The 24,804-nt window shown below is 36.2% G+C and overlaps 2 protein-coding genes across 3 annotated transcripts in view; both read left to right on the top strand.

Annotated features, from left to right (window-relative positions):
- The first annotated feature begins 1,871 nt into the window (after positions 1-1,871).
- The window catches only part of LOC106173405 (uncharacterized), a 65,353-nt gene continuing 42,420 nt past the window's right edge, over positions 1,872-24,804 (top strand). For both annotated transcript variants that reach the window (XM_086996213.1, XM_086996212.1), the window contains exons 1-2: positions 1,872-1,985; positions 7,151-8,464. In XM_086996213.1, coding sequence (XP_086852339.1) covers positions 7,531-8,464 — 934 coding nt within the window. In that variant the 5' untranslated portion in view covers positions 1,872-1,985; positions 7,151-7,530. The remainder of the gene's footprint in view (positions 1,986-7,150; positions 8,465-24,804) is intronic.
- On the top strand, positions 8,494-24,256 carry LOC147759999 (uncharacterized). Its single transcript, XM_086996215.1, has 11 exons — positions 8,494-10,311; positions 12,269-12,338; positions 12,901-13,075; positions 13,352-13,637; positions 15,061-15,114; positions 15,243-15,290; positions 15,670-15,788; positions 16,047-16,411; positions 16,551-16,687; positions 16,878-17,049; positions 21,750-24,256. The coding sequence occupies exons 1-11, from the start codon at positions 9,973-9,975 to the stop codon at positions 22,007-22,009; spliced, it is 2,025 nt and encodes a 674-aa protein (XP_086852341.1). The 5' UTR covers positions 8,494-9,972; the 3' UTR covers positions 22,010-24,256.

The following is a 24,804-nucleotide window of genomic DNA, read 5'->3' as shown; positions in this document are numbered from 1 at the left end:
CGCTTACACTGAGTGATTTTTTTTAAAAATAGTAAATTAGAACAGGGATATTAATATTGACTCTACACCACAAAAAAAAAAAAGAAATTATTCGCAATGCTATTGCCAAATATATAATTTTCCAACGTCGACGATATTTTCAGAGTTACAGCACCTTTTAAAACTATTCTTTGCTGTCAGGGGTCTCTAAGGGACCATATCAAGAGATATCGTACTAACTTTGGATCGATCTATCTTCAGGGGATTCTCACTAAATTTCTATCAACTAAAGCGACTTAAATGCCTGTCACACCTACTAAAGATGTAAGGGGGAAATTAACTACTGGAGGTCGAGAGTTAATATCCCACCTAGTTGATTCGAAAGGCGTGACAGATATCTAAGCCACTTAAATTGATAGCAATTTAGCGTGAACCCCGTGGAGTTAGACTGATCCTGTTGGATCATTCTAGGCACGTGAACCCAGTCATAGGGCGTATTCCCAGACATTTTGATTGATCTATTCCCGTGGGGAGTCTCACTAGATTACTGTCAGATAATCCGGCTTAAATGTCCGTCCCGCCTAATACAACCTGTAAGGGGGTAATTAACTTTCGTGCCCGCTCGGCTGACAGCTATTTAGCGTGAACCCCCAGGGAGTTAGGTCGATCTAGTTTGGATCGATCTAATATCTGGGAATCAGGCCTTACACAGTGTAATAAATTAGGGAGTATTCAGATTAAAGTTAACATACATCTATACATGGGAACCCAGTCTTACACAGTGTAATAAATTAGGGAGTATTCAGATTCAAGTTAACATACATCTATACATGGGAACCCAGTCTTACACAGTGTAATAAATTAGGGAGTATTCACATTCAAGTTAACATACATCTAGACATGGGAACCCAGTCTTACACAGTGTAATAAATTAGGGAGTATTCAGATTCAAGTTAACATACATCTAGGCATGGGAACCCAGTCTTACACAGTGTAATAAATTAGGGAGTATTCACATTCAAGTTAACATACACCTATACATGGGAACCCAGTCTTACACAGTGTAATAAATTAGGGAGTATTCAGATTCAAGTTAACATACATCTAGACATGGGAACCCAGTCTTACACAGTGTAATAAATTAGGGAGTATTCAGATTCAAGTTAACATACATCTAGACATGGGAACCCAGTCTTATACAGTGTAATAAATTAGGGAGTATTAAGATTCAAGTTAACATACATCTAGACATGGGAACCCAGTCTTACACAGTGTAATAAATTAGGGAGTATTCAGATTCAAGTTAACATACATCTAGACATGGGAACCCAGTCTTACACAGTGTAATAAATTAGGAAGTATTCAGATTCAAGTTAACATACATCTAGACATGGGAACCCAGTCTTACACAGTGTAATAAATTAGGGAGTATTCAGATTCAAGTTAACATACATCTAGACATGGGAACCCAGTCTTACACAGTGTAATAAATTAGGGAGTATTCAGATTCAAGTTCACATACATCTAGACATGGGAACCCAGTCTTACACAGTGTAATAAATTAGGGAGTATTCAGATTCAAGTTAACATACATCTAGACATGGGAACCCAGTCTTACACAGTGTAATAAATTAGGTAGTATTCAGATTCAAGTTAACATACCAGCAGGATACATTCATCTCTGCAGGGATTCTCGCTGAACTGCAGTCATTGAATCAGTTAAATAGTCTTAAACGCCACCTCGAGAATTAAAAAGGAAAATAAAAGTGATCACGCCAGCATGACGTAATGTGTATTTGTCTTTAACGTGTGAATGCAGCCGAACAATGTGAATACAGCCGAATAGCACCTACACTTTATCACCTATCTCCTCATATGTGTGTAAATAAAGGCCGAGTGCCAGGTTGACACTTGAAGTTTGGGATTTGAACACAGCAGTCGTGTTTGTCTCTACATGTCATGGCGGAGGGTAACCTTTGTGGATGTGATTTTCTACAAGTAGGAAGGTACAGTTTTATACATGTAGTAGGGCAATTTTTTTGTCTTCATTTCGTTAATTGAATTGATCACATGGTCGAATCAGTGTTAATTATTGCACTTTGTTGCGGTGAATCGCTTACGTTTTTCATTGGAGTTAGTGACAATTGTAGATTGCTAGCGTGCCTTTTTGCATTTTACTGACAGTCTTTAATGAATTAGGAAAAACCCAGCAGGAAAAAAAAACATGAAAGTAAAGCTTTCCATTCTGCTTGATGTAATCTGTTTACCAGATACTCTCTTTCGGTTTGGTAGCATTAGTCCTTCTTGTGTTCGTCCAAAGAAGCGTGGACCAGTGTTGTAACAAATGGACAATGCTTATTTATTACAAGAAAGCAATATGTGAATATTACAGGCCCAAACATAAAGAACGTACAGTAAGTTTTGTATGTTTTGGTGGCCACCATATAGAGTGGGTTGATAAGTATAAATAGCTAGGAGTTAATGTAGAATATTTTTTAGATTTTCAATATAATGCAAAGTTTCTGTCTGAATCTTCTAATATAGCACTGTGTTTAATTACAGAAAAATGAAAAAAACTTGATCAAATGGGATTCTACTAGTACACATGCCACAAATTGTTGAACAGCCGTGTGACTCTAGTTAATTTTAGAGCATGGGTCGAGATGTTTGGGTTTATTGGAAAATGAAAACCGTGGAAATGTTCTATATGACGACTCAGGTCGGATACCATTGAAAGTTGTCAAACGGCTGAACATACTCAGATTTGGAACAGTTTGTTACTCATCCAAAATGACTTAAATGTCTGTGCAAAAAGTCTTGAAGATTATAAATTGGGGAAATGGTGTTCCAAAGTTAGATTCTAAGATTGTGTGGTATGAAAATTCTTTTCTTTTTTAACAAATCAGTTGTTGATACAGAAAACATTTAGCACTTCTTCTCTGAAAAATTCCTAATTTATTAAAAAAAAAGAAAATTTGAAATTCCCTTAACCGCCGAACATATTTGACATTTAGAAAAAGAACTAAAAACTGAAAAGTGTATACATAGCGTGAACTTAGTGGATTGGCTCTCTTGCTTGTCCACAGAGGAAGAAACGTTATTTCTGATCCTGAGACAATCTACGAATTGAAGTCCAATTGGCGTGTTGTGTTGAAAAAAATGACTGTACTTATGGCAAAATGAACCCACATTTTCTGACTTCTGATTGAGCAATAAATAACAGTTGAAATGCACCAGAATGCAGTATTATACATACAGTTTTTAAAATTGTCCACACCGTGGGAGGGGGACACCCCTCCAACACCCTCCCCCCCCCCCCCCGGGGCTTCGCCCCCTCGTGTCCGCTTACTGCCCCCCTGGCATTTTGCTCAGGCTACGGCCCTGTTACGGTAATTATTTTTTGCGCCATTTAGGCCTCATATTTAAGTAATTTTGTTGATGTATATTTTGTTGATGTTTCTTCTGTTTGCTGTCTGTATATTTACCAGCTTTATTGGTCTAGTTTATAACTTTTTGGGTTGGCACTTTACCTTTACCTAGAATCTGTACGTTACACTAACACGACTATTAATGAAATAATATGCCAACTATACAAAAAGGAATTACAAGATGATAGTCCTTTCTTACTTCGGTGCACTGCTTATATTGAGGAAAGATATAAATTTCATGAAAAAAATGGGTATCTAAACAAATGGTATGAATGAAATATTTAAGGTTTAAGTGTGTGTGTGGGGGGGGGGAGGCAATTAGCAACATTTTTTGTCACGATTTTTGATATAAGGCAGAAAAAAATGTATACAACAGGTGTGTTATAAGCCCGAAGGGCTGGGTGTTCAATGCCCATTACAAGTAAATAAAATGATTATGTTGATATGATAAACGCTAGGGTTCAGTCATAGCTAACAATTAATAATAACACGATAACCCACAACAGCACTGCTGCATTACTTATTAACTCGTGTCTTCGTCCAGTCATGTTGTACTTTGGACTTATCTGCTGACAAACACGTGATGGGGCTAGAAACAGTGACAAGTAGATTTAGTACAACAATTATCCTTCACTTTGATATCATTTTTGTACCTTGTCTTACTTTATTCTATCAAGAAAGGGTGACTCCCGATTTAGCCACACAGAATAATTATTGAACACAGCTAATTATTTTTTATACAGTTCTAACTCCCTCAATGCACAACAGATAACTTATTAAAACAATAGAGAGAGAGAGAGAGAGAGAGAGAGAGAAGGGAGGAGGGAAGCCTTATATGTTGACATGCGCACGCCTTGTCACTCTCTAGATCTTGTTTCTATCAAGTTAGAGCAGGTACATTGATGAAAGAAGAGAGAGAGAAAGAGAGAGAGAGAGAGAGAGAGAGAAGGGAGGCGGGAAGCCTTATATGTTGCCATTCGCGCGCGCCTTGTCACTCTCTAGATCTTATTTCTATCACGTTTACTCAAAGTTTTCAAGCAAAACGACAAGCCACCCAGAAATCGGTTACCCTATTTTTTGTATCCCTTTTTTACCTTTTACAAATAAATTTAAAAAAAACGGAACTTTTTCATAATGATCTGCTCATACAGATAATTCCAGAAACAGGCCTACGCTTATTATAAATTCAGGGTTGGTCTTAGATGCCATAGATTCTATTATCATTTCACCAGATTAAAAGAGAAGACTCTTTCCAGACCCCCCCTCTCCAGTCTGATACTGAAAAGCTAATCACGGTTACCTTCGCCTTCCTGTGGGTAGGGAAGATCATGATTTCTTGAAATTATTTTTCTAAAAGCGTACAGATGACATTCCCCCCCTCCCAACATACTGTTGTACATGTACTGGTAGATTTGCAAAAATGACACCTTAAAGACCTGGGCCCGGTTGCACCAACAGGGCGTAAATTTACTCGGCTACGACTGTCGTAAACAGCAACGCCTGGCGTCCGTGCGCCAGGTTTACTCTCCCTGCTTACGCCCGTTGCACCAAGACAAAAACTGATCGTCGTAACTACGCCCGAGTAACGCTCCGTTGCGCCACTGGCCAACAATACGTGGATGGTATAATTGGGCAAATGAGGAGTTCTCAGCTGCAGTCATAATGGAATGATGACATATATAAACACAAAAGGAGCATTTCAGTGACGGAGAAATTCATGAGCTACATTATTCCATTTTGATTTAGAAATAAGAACGTTTTAAATACATTAACTTTGCTGTTGCCTTGGATATATAGCAATAAAATCGTAAATATATTCCGAATCAAAATATTATTATAGTATGCTATGTATGCTATTATAGTATGCTGTTGTAAATGAGAAAAACGCGTTGGAGGCAGTACGTATTTCTATTAATGGATTTGAACACTTTCACATTTGTTATTGGAACATTTGAGTCTGAAAATAATCAAAAAAAGCCAGCATTGCTTTCTTTTTATAATTTTACTCCAATTTCATGACCTTTTTTATCTATGGTTACACCGTGAGGTATCATTTAATTCAATCGAGCTTACATCTTGGAGATTGAGAAATACAAGAGACCTAACACATATTATATGAGCCTTAAAATGTTGATATTTTAAGCTTTCGTCTCTATGTTTATATATAGTAAAATATGAATGATATAAAATGTGAATAAAAAATGACTATGGTTAGTTATGGTTTGTCAAAAATCGTGAAAAGAATTAAAGACACCGTACTGCTGAGAGCCCAGGCGTGTCGACATGAGTGGTAAGATTTAATTTGAACACATGCATGTACATGTACATGGCTACACACATAATGTATTTAATAATCACATATATATATATATATATATATATATATATATATATATATATATATATATATATATATATATATATATAAGTGTATAAAATTAGTTTTTTTAAAAACCAAGCTATACAGACGGAAGTTTTGTGTAAGAAATAAACAAAAAACAACCCACATAATCTACGTCAACTACGATAATTGTCATCAAACTCTCTCTGTGCCAGCCTAGCCATAGTGGAAAACGAGCTACGACCGACTTACTCCACCTAACTAGCAGGCGTAAATTTACGACTAAGTTAAGACCGACGTAAACACTACTCCAATTTGGTGCAACTGGCTTTTCTCGGGCGTAGCATTTTGCGCCCGGTTTACGCCGGCGCAACTGCTACGCCTCACTTACGACCGGTTGGTGCAACCGGGCCCAGGGCCGTAGCCTCCGGGGGGGGGGGGGGGGGGGGGGGGGGGGGGCAGGGGGGAGGGCAGCTGCCCCCCCCCCTGGGATTTGATGTGCAAAAAAAAAAAATAATAATAATCGCAAAGATAAAAAAAATAAATAAATAAATAGTTGCTAAGTTGGTATCAATTCTGTGAGAAAATGCACTCATGGCCACTAGACAATCATTCAACAATATGTTTACAAAGGTGTTCTGTTTACTTGGGGGGGGGGGGGCAGGGGGGAGGGCAGCTGCCCCCCCCCCCCCCCCTGGGATTTGATGTGCAAAAAAAAAAAAATAATAATAATAATCGCAAAGATAAAAAAAATAAATAAATAAATAATTGCTAAGTTGGTATCAATTCTGTGAGAAAATGCACTCATGGCCACTAGACAATCATTCAACAATATGTTTACAAAGGTGTTCTGTTTACTTGTGTGTACTTAGCAGATTGGCTCTCTTGCTTGTCCACAGAGGAAGAAACGTTATTCCTGATCCTGAGACAATCTACGAAATGAAGTCCAATTGGCGTGTTGTGTTGAAAAAATGACTGTAGGCCTACTTAGGGCCTATAGCAAATTGAACCCACAATTTCTGACTTCTAATTGAGCAATAAATAACAGTTAAAATGCACCAGAATGCAGTAGGCCTATTAGGGCCTATACATACAGTTTTTAAAAATTCCCCCCCCCCCCCCTGGCATTTTGCTCAGGCTACGGCCCTGAAGACAGACGCGAATACTTTTAATCTTATGTCCCCTAGCCAGTTAGTCTGCAATCTCAAAATTATTATTATTATTATTATTATTATTATTATTATTATTATTATTATTATTATTATTTTTATTATATTTTATTTTTTATGTGATGATTCTTGTGACCTTTGGTAATTACTAAGATGTCGGAGTCATACCATGATTCTTCTTCTTCTTCTCATTATTATTATTATTATTATAGAACAATCCTTATTCCTTGCAGATACCTGTTTTAAAATTGACATTCTACTGGCACCTGAACTCGCTGTGTCATCTATTATCCACTGCTCTGTGATGCCGTTTAGTTTCTCGTGGCCTGTGATGCCGTTGCCGCCATTCTGTGTCCTGTCCTGGCCTTTCTCCTAAGCGAGTCAGTGCTGTACGTGATAAATAGGCGCCATTTTCTTCAACAACCAGGAAGTAACAGGACGGAGATTGTGGGATAATGTTGAACATATTTGACAAAGAAAGAGATATGATCTGACCGACTTGTAGGTATATGGAGCAAGTGTTTATGTTACTGTGATCTCCAAGCTGCAGCATCAGAAGTGAACATAAAGTTTAGCAATCACTGACAGAAATATTACAGGATCTACTGTCGGAATGGAAGCCATGTTAGGGCAGTCTAGACGAGGTGTAAATCCAAGATCAGGACAGGTGACAGTACAGACACAACCTCCATTAGCTGAACAGGAAACAAATACAACATTAGCTACACATCCTCCTGTTTTCTTAGACAAGGCAGAATGTGTGCGTTCCTTCAGTACTAAACTGGAAGATGATGATAGAGAAATAACTGACATAACTGGGTTAGCCATAGATAAGGAACACATGTTTGTTGTGGATAAGTGGAACAACAGAACAAAAGTATTCACACATGAAGGACAATTTAAGTTTGATATTAAAGTAAACTATCCATGTGATGTGGCTGTGTCACAGACTGGTCACCTGTATATAACATCAGAGGGTGACAAATGTGTCCAAGTGTACTCCACCAGAGGTCAGCAGGTGACAACCATGGGTCAGGGTCTACTGGAGGTACCACAGGGTATTACACTGAACAGACAAGGTCATGTGATGGTTTGTGACAGTTTAAAGAAGTCCATCTTCACATTCCATGCAGACAGTGGACAGCTCCTGAACACTATTCCACTCAGTATGTGTGGATACCCAGTGTACATCACAGTGAACAGTGTGAATGATAACATTGTGATATCAGACATGGGGGGACACTGTGTACATGTGCTGTCACCTACTGGTGATCATCTGTACAAGTATGACGGCAGCAGAGAAGACAGTAAACTGAGTATACCACATGGAGTGTGCACAGACAGCTATGGTCACATCTTCATTGCTGACTGGGATAACAACAGGATAGTGGCACTGAGTCCACAGGGACAGTTTATCAGATACATTGTCACTGAGGATGATGGGTTGGAGTTTCCCCAGGCAGTAGTCATCAACCCTGCTGGTCAACTGGTGGTGGGAGAGGATGACGGCAATGTTCATACATTCACGTACATTGAACTGAAACAAGGTAAGTAACATGTATTAACTGTGGATAGACATGATTATTATGTAAAATATTTGAAAGTTAATTAGTCTTACAATGTTTTTATCCATAAATATGTTTGCCTTAATTTCAATAAAAAAACTTTTAAGCATATATTTAAATTCAGTGAGCACACAGCTGTGCTTTAGTAAAAATGTATGTAGAGTGGAGACATTTTCTATAGTTAATACTTTACTGTTACTGACAAATTTCTATGAACCCATTAGTGATTAGGATTTTGAATAAGGATGAAGAACTCTTTTTAATGGAATTTATAGTATGCTTTATTTGTATTTTTATTAAGTCACAAGAAAAACATCTTACATTGTTTAATCCCTGAACTTCTTGTCCATTTGTCAGTGAAGAACAACTCAAGTCTCACAACAGAACAGTCCAGTTCTTCATATTCTTCATCTTGTAGCTGTTCATGAAAGCTTAGATATACCTAAATTCTCAAATGTACTTTGTCAAGTTTCTCGATGTCTTACCACTTCTAGATTCAAAGACATTTCATCACCAGTTTGTTGTTAACACACACAAATAAATTAAATGTTGAAGTACTTTGGATAATACCTTATTTTCCTGACTTTGTGGATTGTTGTTTGCAAATAAAACTAGCAGACGACCATTTTTCATGAAATGGAACTACTTTTCACAGGAAGTAGTGTATTCATACACAACAGTGACCTTGGGTTTGGAATACAAAAAAATAGTACTTGTAGTCTGGATGACTGGTGCTATATTTTGGACAAATTGCTCAAAATGTGGAAAAAGCATGAAACTTGGCACAATTGTTCTTTGGTCTATACTGATCATTTTCAAGGGCAGTGCCCAAAATTTCAAAGCGTTGCTTAGCAACCGTTGCTATGGAAGTGAATTTCCTTAGTAACAAGCTAATAAGACCTTTCTTGTCCAGTTTAAATTGTTTAGAAATGCTAATAACTATGTTTCATGGCATCAGAACTGTCACTTGACTATTTTAAGGCAATTAAAACCCAAATTAACCTTAGCTACGATTGCTAGGCAGCATATTACCCTAGCAACAAGCATTTAAAGTTGCGTTAGTCTATTAAGTAAGGCAAATCTATAATACTAGCTAAGAACTACACTTTCGAGCAAGATGTTCATACTTTTAATCCAGTAAGTTGAAACAATTGTGTGATGTTTACACACATCTATGGGCGGCGGTTTATACAAAAATGCAAAACACGATTAGTCGTCATCGTTATCAGATCAGTCAAAATGAAAACACGATTTGTCGTCGTCGTTATCAGATCAGAAGGCAAAATACGACTAGTAGTCGTCAAAACGCAACTAGTCATCAAAACGCAACTAGTCATCAAAACGCAACTAGTCATCATCAAAACGCAACTTGTCATCAAAACGCGATTTGACGCCAGATGGCGCTCATGTCAATCTTGCGGTGACGTCACAGTCAATACCCGCGAAATTCTGAGTGTAGTGCAGTGCAGTGCTTGCGTTTATCAGATTTAATGGCTAACAACAGTCAGAGTGCGCAAAGTAGAGAAGAAATCTCCAGAAGATTATTACACCTTTTTGCGGAGACTTCAGAATTATTGGGTGACTTTGTCAGAGCCGACGATAACAACACCAACGGTGCTCAACAATCGACGCCAGGGGTGATTTTAGCAGAGCACCGACGCATTTTTCAGACGCAGAGCCAGACTCGGAGGACACCCCCTCCTCGATCTTGTTCGGAGAACACCCCCGCCTCGACCCTGCCACTGCCAGCTGACCAACAATGCCAACGGCGACCCTTTACATCTACTGCTGTGTCTGATAACAGGCCAACTCCTACAAGTAGTGCTATGGTAAGTAGCCCACTAGGCCTGGGTTTGGCCTTCTGTTTTTATTATCATCGACCCTAATAATTAGATTAGATTAATTAATTATTATATTATTAGGCCTATATATTTTAGGTTATAGATATAGGCATATATAGGACTAATAGCTAAGGCAGTATCAGTGTACATAGACATGGTCATGTAGGGTTAGACACTAACTTCGGACAGGCGCTCATAAATTTTACCTGTCCGATTTCAATCCAACCTGTCCAACAAAACCAATAATTTATTTTCTATTCATACCACTGAACTTTGTAAATAAATATGTGTAGTCATACATTCAATGCATTTATTACCAAGACATTCAATCATATGAGCTGGAAAATGCACCTTAAAGTGGATTTATTTTCAGATAAAAAGCTGTTATTTCATACTTGTGAACTCCTGAAGACTTAATCTTGCATATAAGTCTGATTTAACATAGTTTCAAGCAGGGCTTCTCCTAGGATTTTGGGTACAGGGTCTACTAATTGTAAATCTTCAATTTGATAACAAATTCACATGAAGTTTAACCAAAGCTTAAAAAATACCCTGAGCAGCAGGTAGGGGGGGGGGGGGGGTACTGTTAGATCAATTTTATTAAAATATTTAAAATTTATAATATTTGAATAAAGTTCAATGAAAAATGAAAGAATATTCATTTTAAAATACTTAACTTACATTTATGTTAACAATTCAACTTTTTAGGGGTTATCATGTGTTTTTTAAATATACGAGTTAAATAAAATCAGTATAAAAAAGTTCCCCTTTTTATTTAAATTCTCATATTTGTTGTTTCTCATTTTCTCCTTACATCAATATCACACTGGTATATGACAGCAGTGTGAATTTATCATATTCCAGCACTAATTTTTAACTGTAAATGGTATAGGTGATGTTAAAGTCATTAAATAAAAAACATCATACAAAACTTGAGGTTATATTTTGGCAAATAAACAATATTTGAACAAGATCTTCAGTCCCAAAGACTTCACATTCTATAGTGAGTAGATAGCACACAATGTATTTGATTGACAGGTAGTATGTTGCCTTGACAACAAACTAGATATATCTGGTTTATCCAGTTCAATCTAGCTGTTGTACCCAGCACAGTACTTGTGTAGTTTCCGTTTTTGGAGCGGTATTTATCTCTGGAGCACGTGGATTTATAACCAAATAAATATTCAGTAGTGAGCCTGTTATGTGAATAAATTTTGTCTTGTGAAGTTCTGGAGGGTGTTCACTTTTATAATTTGGCGGTAAGTTTGCTCAGACTTCGTTTTCCGACTTCATGTGTTTTGTTCCAAAAGTAGGTCACTTATTTTCAGCACCGTATAGGAAGAGACAAAAAGACGTCAGTATGCATGTAAGAATGAATTTAAAAAAGACTTTTTGCTCCAAATTTGTCATAAATCATGACCTGTCCGTTGGACAGCCAACCCTGCAACTTCACCTGTCCGAACTGAATTTTTACCTGTCCTGGACAGGCGCTAATGTCGAGCCCTGAATATATAATAATAATAATAATCAGACATGATGATAAATGGTGTATATTATTAACATCTATGATATTAATAGGCCTAATATTCACGATGATATAAAGTAGCTGTTGCTGATTTGGCATTTTAAATTTTGGCTATAATTTGCATAATAATTAAGGGCCTTTGCTTTTTATTTACCTGTTTATTTTAAGTTTAGGCTCATTATTATTATTTTGTTTAGCCCTACCCTTAGCCATGGCCCACGCCAGCCACTTGACATTAATTTTATTGCCTCCCTTTTCATGTTTGCTTTGTCTTTATTTATTAGGTAAATATAGTATTGAGTTTTCAAAAACAGTTTCGATTTCGACTAGGGGCCTAATGAGGATAAAAAGTAAATGCTGCTCTCACTTTTATCAATCAGTCTTCAGTGTTATAATGTGGTCTTTTCATTTTTAATATAGGCTATAGACAGAACATTTCCGAGGTTTCACCCCTACGCACGTCATTCCAAAAAACTACCTAAGAGTGCATGTAAGTAAAATATAATCTATTATTAGTTCAGCTATTACCTACATGTAGTTGTCTGGCAAAACTTTATAGAAAAACACTATGTATGTAGGCCTAGGTATGTAGTACCCTAGAGTAAGCCTACATGAAATTCTTCACCAACATTTTGAGGAGATGGTTCTTTAGATTCTTCTCAAATAATTATACACACTTCTATTGAAATATTTCTTTTTGAGACCTAGAAATTTTTTCTTTTAATTATTTTTTCAGCTAACTTGATTTTGCTAATAAAATGACTTATACAAAAAATTACTAGACATAATTACCTTCTTTTAGGCTGTATTCCCAGAGCTTTTAGATAGATCTATCCCCGTGGGGAGTCTCACCAGATTACTGTTAGATAATCCGGCTTAAATGTCCGTCTCACCTACTACAAGCTGAAAGGGGGTAATTAACTTTCGTGTCCGACCGGCTGACAGCTATTTAGCGTGAACCCCCAGGGAGTTTGGTCGATCTAAAGTAGATTGATCTAATCTCTGGAAATAGGGTCTTACATTAGAGATTAGCATGTTTCTTAATCTTTCAGCTCAAAGCCATGAGAAGTATATTAAAAAGAATATCTGTGCCTTGGCTGACAAGGATCAAGAGGGTGCTCCAGATGCTGAAGAGAGGCGAATTTTAGAATTAAATGGTTTGGGGGTCAAAAAGTTAGAATTCAGGAAGTCGGGTCTATCTGACCATGTATCAGAAGTAATATATAGGTAATGAAATAGGCCTAAATTTTTTTCTAAAAAGTCTTGAATCAATATTTACTTCTGCCAATGTAAAAGGTGATAGCTGCTGTAGCTGAAAGTAGTTCACTCAAACAATACAGGGCCTTGAAGTCAGTTCAAATTAACATAGAAAAACCTAAAAAGGTTATATTGGACCATGATAAACTAGAGAGCCAATGTACATCTTTGAAGATAGAACAATCTCAGTGATTTTAAGCAATTATTATTTATTGTCTCATAATTTCTGTCTCTTTCCTCTTTCAGAGCATATCCTTTATTAGAAGATTGTGGTGGGTTTGATATTCTCACCAGTGTTGGAGGGAGTAGGGGATCTCTGAGTGTTAAGTGTACTGGGTCCTGTGATGTCTCATTTTTAGCAGGCCTTACCACGTCTGGAAGAATCTATGTTAGACCCATGCAGAAAAGCCTACCTCTGAAGGTTGACAATTTGGGGATGGAAAATAAACAAGAAATAAAATGTCTGCATTGTTTCAAGATGTTTCCAGCTGGTACAATAAGATCACATGCTGCAAGGTGTCCAAGAAAAGAGGTAAAAATCTGTGAAAATCATTCTGACAATTCAATATGAAAAAAATGAGAAACCTGAACTCATTTTGGTTTTTATTAAATTGTACTTCACTTTATTCAGTTACTCTTATCCAAACTTTTAGATGTCTGTGCTTCTTATTTTAATTTTTATTTATATGTGGATACATTATCTTATTGCATAATTTATATCTTACATAAATATTGTAACATGGATTTTGTACATTTTATGCTATCCTCAACCTTTTGGTTGTTATCTTAACAAATATTATTATTATGTGATGATTCCTGTAACCTTTGGCAATTACTAAGATGCCGGAGTCATACCATGACTCTGAGGCGATTTTAGTGTTCATGAGATGATATGCGCACTACCAAGCAAGACTATTTTCTGCAGCTCTCGGACATTTGGGCTTCCTGGTATTTGCTGGACCTGCCTATCCAGTCCTTTCTTGATAAGGCCCAGTGCTCCAACTACAACAGGTACTGTGGTCGTCTTCATACCCCACATTCTAGACACCTCAGTTTCCAGATCTTTATATTTAGAGAGCTTCTCTTCTTCCTTGATGGATACGTTTCGTTCAGATGGGACTGTCATGTCAATCATGATGCATGACTTTTCTTGTTTGTTTTTAATGATGATGTCTGGCCTATTTGCAAGAATTTCTCTGTCTGTGTTCACAGGCATGTCCCAGAGTACTGTGATGTTTTTATTCTCTGTCACTGTCTGTGGTTGATGATCATACCACTTTTCTGCTGCTGGGAGTTGGTGATGCTTGAATATTTTACAGTGGGTATCGCTTGCCGCCTTGTCGTGTCGTTGGATGTATTCTGATCTTGCAAGGGACAGGCAGCCTGAGACTATATGATCGATAGTCTCCTTGAATTAATTACAGATGCGACAGTTATGGTCTGTTTCATCGTTAATGATGCGGTGATGGTAGGATCGTGTTGCTAGACTCTGATCTTGTGCAGCGATCATCATTCCTTCAGTCTCAGCCTTCAAGCCAGCACTTTGTAGCCACTGATGTGTCTGTTCTTGTTCCACATCGGCTTTCTTGATTCTGTTGGGGCATTGTCCATGCATCGTTTTTTCTTCCCATTTTTCTGTCATTTTCTTCAGACCACATTCTTTTGCTGCTTGTTTGGTTCTCTTTGCAAAGTTTGTGGCTTGTTCCTGGTCTTTCATAGTAGTTTAATTCTTGTATGAACTTCTGAGCCTCCCATGACACAGAGTAGAGTTTCTTGCTTCTCTAATGCTGGAGAACCGGTTTCAACAGATCGTCTTGAGTCATCTCCAAGTAAGCATTGAGTCCTATTGTTGTGGTTTTGTAGGCCATTTCAATTATTATTATTATTATTATTCCTGATATACCTGTATAATATATGTCATCTATGTACACCTTTTTTCCTTTCTCTTTGTTAAGGAGACACCTGTCACTGTTAGTTCTGATGAAGATGATGAACCAGACATATTTGGGGTAAGCATTAATTATATAATTTTTCACCATGCAGACATATTTGGGCTAAGCATTCAATATATAATTTTTACCATGACTTATAAAATTGTAACATGAATGACAGTTTGTTGTCTTCAAATTAATTTCAGGTAGGAAATGATGTATCTGATGCTGTTAGTGATAGTCTACCAGATTTGGTAAGATGGCTTCTGTGAACTTATTCTACATTAGAAAATGAGTGAAAAAAAAAACAATCTCTATATATTTAATATGTTATAATGTTTTCAGTGAAAAGCAAAGAAACAATTTTTATGCTTTTATTGTTGCCAATGTCTGGTTTCTTCATGTAATTTGTAAATTCATCAATTTCGACTAAATTCGAAAAGAAATTTGGTTTAATTTTTCATTCCATAAAAATATGTGTAACATCAATTATTACTACAGAATGTAATTTAGGAATTTAAAGAATCTTTTAGTTGTAAGATAAATTTCAAGACCCTGCTCTTCTTCTGGTATGTGGTTTTGATATTGTATCAAGTTTCCTGGTAATATCTTATCAATATCATTACATTGTAGGAAATACATGATGTTGGTAGAAATATTAACTCAGAAGAAATAGACTTTGAGCAGCATGAAGATATTAGAAATACAATTGCAATAGCAGATGAGATAACTTCCAACATCAAGCCTCTCCTGTAAGTAAAACATAAGCATTTATTTATTTTCTGGTAGCATGTGCCTATAAAATTCAAATGAAGCACTTGTGTCTGCATCAGTAATCATCAGTGATAGGTTGTTTTTTGTTTTATGCAGTAAATTCTTCTTGTTATGTATATGTCTGCTATTTATCATGGTTAGCTTTAAGCTATCAACATATGCAATCACCGAGACAGAAAAGTCTCAGTCATTTATTCTGTAAAAATCTATCACATTGCCCTCATGTATAATTTCAGACCTGATACTGATGACACAAAGTCAATTTTGGCAGTGTTCAAGGAGCATTTCATTATAGGTAGACCCCTAGATCTTGCTTCAGAATCAGATACTGTTGAAGGAGATACTCAAGATTTATTTATCAGGCGAAATCATATCTTTGATGATGGTTTGAGAGACTTCTGCCTGCCTGGTTATCCAACTCGGCTGCCACTCAATGTCACTTTCCTTGGTGAAGAGGCTTTAGATTTTGGGGGACCGAGGAGGGAATTCTTCGAATTGCTTCTCAATGAAGTTGGAAAGAAATTGTTTAATAATGGTGAACCAATTAGAGATTCTACTGTTGTACAACCATCAATCTTTCGTGCAGTAGGTATTCTTATAGGTAAGTCAGTGGCATAAAATTATTTCATAATTGACAAGTGGTATTTGAGAAAAAGAGTCCAAACTGCTCACAATTATTTAATAATCCTAAGCCTTATTCATTAAAACATGAAACCTGATCTCATTAATTTTTCTTTTAGGACTTTCCATTCTACAGGGAGGACCATCACCAGATTTCCTCAGTGAAGACGTGGTGTTTAATCTAGCAACAGAAGACTGTTCAGATGACTCACTTAAGGAGGTCCTTGTTGGGTTAAAAATGTGTGGGATAATACAGGTGATTATAATTCTAAGGCTGTTATTCAAATTATACCTTTCTGTCCCAAATTGCAGTTTACATCATCATAAGCTTTGCCATATTTTCATACTGAGGAGTTTGATGCCTTTGATACAGACCACTGTCTCCCACAATTTATATACATGCATTGATATTTATTTGTGGTAAATTTATCGTTTTAAAATTTCAGTTGATTGCCGCAAGGCCATGTATTCGACACTTGTTGCATAGAGCTGAATTTAAATTCACTGCTGGAAAAATGATGTCAGTATTCAGGACTACATATAGTGAAGACACGGAGAAAAAAGATGGTGAATTACTTGTGATTCGTCACTTTACAGACTATCTGAAACTCATTCAAGGTACGGTGAAAAGGAAAGATATAAACATGTTTCAAAAATCCTCTTACTGAATGTACATGACACCCAGTGGTGTCACCTCTGTAATCATTATCATATAAATTGACCTCTGTCTATTTATAGAAAAAACTTGGTGATATGAGACATTAGTGTCCTGTGGCAATAAATGAGAAACAACCAATAAAAGCAAATGGACAAGTTTAAGCAAACTTCATGATTATGAAAGTGATAAAGGATCTGTAATAGTTTGATTTTATGTACACCTCAACAGGGCTATTATAAGATAAAACTTTGAATTCTTTAAATTATTATAATGTGCCCTCTAGTTAAATTATGGGTAAATTGCAAATTATTCAGTCTAGGTGTACATACATGTTACTTTATAGCAGTGCTTTTTCTAGTGGTCGGATACATTCAAGGCTTGTTAAACCAAATCAGTTGCTCTGTAGCCTAACGTGTCACTTTTTATGTACAGACACAGATGTATCTGTACATATAGCCATCACCTGCGTCTTTCGTTGCCGTCGTCGCTGTGCACTCAGCGATAACTGATGAATATTCATAATACGCAGGTCAAGTTCAAAAATCAGCATGATCGGGCCATTTTTAGGGAAGTTATGCTGTTTTTTCACTTTTTTGCAACATATATGCAACACTGATAACACAATATAAGAAAAACAGATAGGCCAATTGTCATTATACTCACAGGAGTAGTCTAACTAACCAAAACCCAGGTTGAGTTTGAAAATCAGCATAATCGGGCCTTTATTTTAGAAGTTATGCTGTTTTTCACATTTCCTCAGATTCAATTCTTACGCATGTTAACAGTCTCATTATTTAAGTAATAAGATACGTAAAAGTGTTTGTTTGATATTTCCTGCATCTTTACAACATTGTTAATTGATTATGTAAAAATGATGGTAAACTTGTTATCGTGTATTGTGTAATAAAGTGTCAAATATGGAAATAAACTCATATCATTGCAGTTTGTCAGATTCAATCATCCACTATGTTCAGAATCTCAGAATGGGGGAAATTGGACATTTAACACTGTTCTATTGATATTTTCCCATCTCATCAATTTTCTTAGTTGGCTATATAAAAATGGCAACAAACTGTTTATTTTGTTTTATGTTAAAAAATGTTAAAAATGGAAATAAACCCATTTCAGAACAGTGCTGTCTAGTTTACATTTTCGCATTTTTAAGATGTGACTTTGAAGTTCCATGAGCCTGCAGACCTTTGCTAGTCACATTTTCTGAATATCCATGATACAAATATTTTATGATTAAAAATTGATGGCCATTATGCTGTTAAACATTATGTAATATTGCATCAAAATTTGAAGAAACCCCTATTTTGGACACTGCTCCCATGATGACCATTTAAGAAAAACCATGTCACTTAATGTTTTCAAACTTACAGGAAAGAAACATGGGGCTAAAATACAGCTTCATCAGGCAATGCAGTCTGTTTGGTAATTTTTTCTGGCAGTTAAACAGTTTTTTGTGAAAATTTAATTTTTCACATATTGGCATTTTCAAGGTGTTACTTTGAAGTTCCATGATCCTGAAGACCTTTGCTTGTCACGTTTTCTGAATGTCCATGTTACTAATAGGGGAGAGCGGGGTGGGTTGGAACGCGGGTAAGTTGGAACATTGGCTTTATTTCTTAAATCACAAGACCGATCATGTGCTCCTTCAGCATAAAAATGTCACGTGGCATGGTCATTCATCTGGTAAACTTGTGGAAGTTTCGAAAATGCATTAAAAGTTTTATGCGAAAAAAACTTATTTTCGCTACTCGAAGTAAGTTTTCATATTTTTGACATTCATCGTGCTGTAAACTAAAGTATAAGGATTATATCACTGAAATTGTGCAAAGCGTTTAGGACCACCTTGATGTTCAAAAAGCTGTTGTTTTTTTTAATCACTTCCCACGTGTTCAAGAAATACAGTGTCATAAGTAGGCCATGACGTCATGGGGGCTGGTCGGAACATTTGACATGGGGCCAGTTGGAACACTGTCAGGGGTGTTCCAACCCACCCCGCACGGTGTTTTTCATTTTTTTAAACCTCTCTAAATGTTTTAATTTCAACTTTGAAGAGAGTAGTAACGTAGTAACCCAGTACAACTCCAACTGGAGACGAAATCTAGCTGATAGAACATCTCCAAGATGCCGGAATGTACATGCGTGTAGAAGATACAAGGGGGGATGGTCACTGCTTGTTACATGCAGTTGCTAGCTGTTTGGTCGAAAATTGTCTGCATGCCCACTGTTGCTTTTTGCGATAAATTGCTTTAAGATGTGGAAGGAAATGTCGATTATTACTCTGCTTTTCGCGGCAAAATGAAAATATTCTAGCTGAGAGCCTATGTTATGGATAAACTATACAACACCAATTCTGCCGATATTGTTTTAGATGCTTTGTGTAATGGGTTGGGGGTTGCTGTTAATGTTTAGTGAACGAGGGCACAAAATCCGCCAGAAAAGACAAACATTCACCTCGTAACTTAGGCATAGATTCAGTTGAAATCTCAGTTGCCCTCACCGGAAGAGGTGCTACAGCACACTAAGGCTTTTAGATCGATCTAGATTACTGTCACTAGATTACTGTCAGATAATCCGGCTTAAATGTCCGTCCCGCCTACTACAAGCTGTAAGGGGGTAATTAACTTTGGTGTCCGCTCGGCTGACAGCTATTTAGCGTGAACCCCCAGGGAGTTAGGTCGATCTAAAGTAGATCGATCTAATCTCTGGAAATGGGGTCTAAAGCGCACTTAAGAAAAGCCCAAAACAGCTCAAGTCCAGCAATAATTAGACTGGTTCCAAAGGCTCACCGTCGCAGTCCAAAGATTAAAAGAAGAAAACGATGCAGTGCAGTACTAACTGACACACCTGAAAATGAGCTACTCGAAAAAGAAAAGGCCAAGCCCAACAAAATTAAAAAGGACAAGCGCAACAAAAATAAAAAACAGTTAAAGATTTCTAGTCGATAGAGAAAATCAAGAAAAAGGAAATTAAAGATGACCAACGATTCTGAGTCAGAAGAAGAGTGGCCATCTCTGGTTTGTGGGGAGCCGTTCATTAACAGCCGACCAAAAGAGAAATGGGTTAAATGCATTGTTTGTCTAAAGTGGTCACATGAAGACTGTACTAAGGTTGACCAAGTGTACATACTGAGTATGTCAGAACTGCGATTTTGATTCTGAGTTGTTGAGTTGAAAGAGATACAGTTTTCATTTGTAGGTCTAACATACTGTTGTTGATAGGTTGAGTTATGTGAGTTCAATTTCTTTTCTCTTAAACTACACCACTTTTGTTATCATTATGAAATGACGTGTACCTGGATATGGTTTATACATCGAAAAGACTATTTAAAAGGGAATTGTAAACGTAAAAAATGCTAACAAACTATGTAGATACGAATACAAAGTAACACGCACTTGTTGGGAAATTAATATAGATAAACCTACTCTTAAAATGAATTATACTTTGAATTTATATGCAAGCGTTCCAACTCGCCCTCTTGTTCCAACTCACCCCACTGCCTGTTCCAACTTACCCCGCAGGTGGGGTGAGATGGAACGTTTTAGGAGGCAACTTTGAGCATTTATTACTCTAAAATAAAAAGACCTACTTGATGTTTTATTTCATAGATGAGTGCGGCATATAATTTTCCCCTATCAGATTTTTTATTTTTGTCCCCAAAGCTTTGACTGCTGAGATATCGCAAAAAAGGTGAAAACTGTTCCAACCAACCCCGCTCTCCCCTATTCTATTATTAAAAATTGATGGTCATTATGCTGTTAAGCATTATGTAATGTTGCATCAAAATAGAAGAAAACACATTTTTGGTACTGCTGCCATGATGACCATAATTGGAAAACCGCGTTATGACTGTCAAACCTTTAAAAAGGAAAAACAGGACTAAAATGCAGAATGAGTTGGAAAAGCAGTCTAATTGGCTTCTTTTTCTGGAAGTTATACATTTTAGTGAAATATTCATTAGCCTTTTGGCATATTCACTGTGGGACTTGGAGCTCCCATGGACATGTAGCTGAATGGTAATCAAATTTTCTACATGTCCGTGCTATTTATTGTCAATAATCAAAAATTGGTGATAATTGTTCTATAATTTATTATGTAATGTTACATCAAAATTGACAACAATATTTTTGCATTGCTACTGCAAACATTATGAAAAGAAAAATGTGTTACTTATTATTATTTTTAACTTACAAGTATGATTTTTAGGATTGGCATGCAGTTCAAATTAGGAAGGCAACTCAATTGGGTTATCATTTATTATTGAATTTATGCAATTTTGTGTGAAATTTTCATTTTTCTCATTCTAGCACTTTCTTAGTATAAACTTGAACTCTGATGGGCCTGAAGCCTTATGCTTTTACTTTCGTCGTTGTTACCTGTTGTGCATAATTAAAATTTCATGTTGACTGTGCAGTAAAACAATGTATTATTGCATCAGAATTGGTAGTCTCCTATTTTGTGCATTATTGTTTTGTGCTTTTCTTAAGATGTGACTTATGGGCCTGAAAGACCTTTGAGAATGTCAGTCTGTTAATATCCCTTGGGTATCACTTAGCTAATTTCTGATTTATAAAGTAATTTGCCTAATTGATAGGCCATTAAGGAGATTACATAAAGCACACTTTTTGGTATTTTTTAATTTATCTTCTAGGTGCACCAAGAAAAGTGGACGAAGTGTACATTACAATGGAGAGCATCTTGAAATTTACAACAGGTTCTTCACATATACCTGCAACTGGATTCCATCTAAAGCCAGAAATTACGTTTGGAGATTGTCCAGGGGATTTTCCAACTGCCCATACATGTCTCAACAAGCTTATATTACCAAGGGTCAAAATGCCATATGAAGCTACCTATCTATACAGAAAGTTTGACATGGCTTTTTGTTCGGCCTATTTTGGCATGAACTAGGATTTTTGAACGAATCAAAATATTATTGGAAAGTGTTACCCTTGGGGTCATATTTCATCTCCGTGAATTTGAGGTCAATTGGTGCATTTTCACGGGAGAAGTGTCCATAAGATACCGAATCTGAAAATTGTCTCTAATTCGGGAACCGGTAATGCTAGAGACCCATTCTTTCTTGAATTTTGTAGAGCATGTAGAGCCCAACACTGATTGTGGTCTCCGTTTTTTTTGTATTCAATACGGTTTTCAAGTTACGCTGTATCAAAAAGTACATATTGGTGGTGAAAGCAAAATGTTCAGTACGGTAATGGATAATAAATTTTGAACCCTGGAAAAATAATACATAAAGATTGGTAAAGCAGACAACTTGTGGTCAAAAATGACATTATTTCATCAAATTTGAACATCTGGAACTACAGAGCACCTCCCATTTCAAGAATTTTGACCAAAATGACCTTTTCTTTATTTTAATTAATTTTTTCTGTAGTAAATTTATGGCACATTATTGTAACTCCAAAATTATAACATTTAGTCCCTTTTATCTCCAAAACTGGCAGAGATAGGTCCATAGTTACTATTGAACTTGAATAGAAATTCATATACTATGATATTGGTATTGACCTTTGACCTACTTTTTCACCATGAACTGAGCTTTGCATATTTTCTTGCTCCATATCTTCTAAACTTGCAGAGATGTGCCCATTGTTGCCCCCAGGTTTTCTCTTTTGTCAGCATATATGCACCACTGACAACACATTTCAAGAAAAACCAATAGGCCTTTTGTCTAGAGAATCACAGGAGTGATCAATGGTAGAAAAATGCAAGTCAATTCAAAAATCTGCTTGATTGTACCATTTTTAGTTATATATATATATATATATTGCATATTTTGAGAACTCTTGTTGATTGCATTTTATAGAGCTTGTCAAGCACAAGACTGGTGATGGTGCCCCTTTTTGGAGGGGGGGGGGGTCCATATGTATGCGCTTACTACATCTGGTGGTACAATATCCGGAGGTGGTATCGCCTCTCTGGTCCTCTAGTTGTAAATTGTTTTTTGTTAAAAAATTGTTAAAAATGGGAAAAAACCATTTCAGAACAGTGCTGTTATGTTTACATTTTGGCATTTTCAAGGTGTAACTTTGAAGCTCCATGGGCCTGAAAACCTTTGCTAGTCACATTTTCTTATTATCCATTGATACTAATATTTTATTATTAAAAATTGATGGTCATTTTGCTGTTAAGCATTATGTAATATTGTATCAAAATAGAAGAAAACACAATATTGGGTGCTGCTGCCATGATGATCATTATGGGAAAACCCTGTTACTTATAACTGTCAAACTTTCAAAAAGGTTTGCAGACGAATTCGAAAAACTGGTCTAATTGGCTTCTTTTTCTGGAAGTTATACATTTTAGTGAAATATTCATTTTTATTGTTTTGGCATATTTCTATCGTTATCGTTTTGACTCGGAGCTCTCATGGACATGAAGCCGGATGGTAATCAAATTTTCTACATGTTCATGCTATTTATAGTCAATAATCAAAAATTGGTGATAATTATTCTGTAATTTATAATGTAATGTTACATCAAAATTGATGAAATCTTTTTGCACTGCTACTACAAACATTATGAAAAGAAAACTGTGTTACTTTTTATTATTTTTAACTTAAAAGTATGATTTTTTAGGATTGGCATGCAATTCAAATTAGGAAGCCAACTCAATTGGGTTATCATTTATTATTGAATTTATGCAATTTATTTATGAAATTTTCATTTTTCTCATTCTGGCATTTTCAAAGTATTAACTTGAACCCCCATATTTTACTCGAACCCCACATTTTACTTACATAGGTATTACCTGTTGAGCATAATTAAAATTTGATGTTGAATTTACAGATAAATGTAATGTACTTTTGCATCAGAATTGACAGTAGCCTATTTTGTGCATTGTTAAGTTCTGTATTTTATCTGTACATTTGACAGCTTTGCTGCTTTGTACATAGTGCTTATACCACCATAATCACAAGCAAATTTTAATTATGCACTGCAGGTAACACAGATAAATGGAATATGTGATCAGCAAAGGTGTTCAGACACATGGAATTCTTAAAATTGCCAATATGTAAAAAGTGAACATTAAAAAAATGCATGACAACAAAGGTATTAATAATCTAATCGGGCTTTTTTCTCAAACTTGAGCTGAATTAGTCACATTGATCACCCCTTAAAGTTTGAAGACAATAGGTCAACCCGTTTTTACACTTTATGTGTTATCTGTAACTATTTTATTCTTCATCAGTTAATAAAAAGACATTACAGTTTTAACTTCCATTAGTCTCATGTTGTCTCTGTAGTTCTGTGAGGACCTGTCTGTATGTATCAATCCCCCATCTATCTTCTGTATTCAATGGGTCAATGTCCACATAACCTACTGGAAACAAATTGTCAGGTACCACAATACCATCTTCTTCAACTTCACTAGGAACTGGTGCATCTGGATCAACTCCAAAATCTGTAGTAGGGGGGGTCCATAATTCCAAAAATATGTCAAAACCAGCTAAAAAGTTCCTTACACACCTAAAAACAATATTTCAAATGTTCTTTTTGAAAGATCATTGTTAACACAGCTGCTACTTGCATTTTATGATTACGCGATTTTTAGCATTTTAGCACGATTTTCTACTGTTTCGGGACTGTCTTCCTACAACATGAATGAAAGTTATATAGGCCTGGCAAGTTATTTCAGACTCACCAAAACCAAATAGATGGGTTTCTTATTTGGTTTTTAGGGAA

Source organism: Lingula anatina, chromosome 9 (genome assembly GCF_051362555.1).
Source record: "Lingula anatina isolate TDL-2025a chromosome 9, LinAna3.0, whole genome shotgun sequence".
NCBI lineage: Eukaryota > Metazoa > Brachiopoda > Lingulata > Lingulida > Lingulidae > Lingula > Lingula anatina.
The sequence above is the reverse complement of the archived record's forward strand: the minus strand, read 5'-3'. Positions and strand labels throughout refer to the sequence as shown.

What these genes read in the sequence shown, in the direction of transcription:
- LOC147759999 (XM_086996215.1), top strand. Translation starts at nt 9,973, where the DNA reads ATGGCTAACAACAGTCAGAGTGCGCAAAGTAGAGAAGAAATCTCCAGA. An exon ending in ATGAACCAGACATATTTGGG is followed by an intron (nt 15,115 to 15,242) that starts GTAAGCATTAAT and finishes AATTAATTTCAG; the next exon opens with GTAGGAAATGATGTATCTGA. An exon ending in AAATGTGTGGGATAATACAG is followed by an intron (nt 16,688 to 16,877) that starts GTGATTATAATT and finishes TTAAAATTTCAG; the next exon opens with TTGATTGCCGCAAGGCCATG.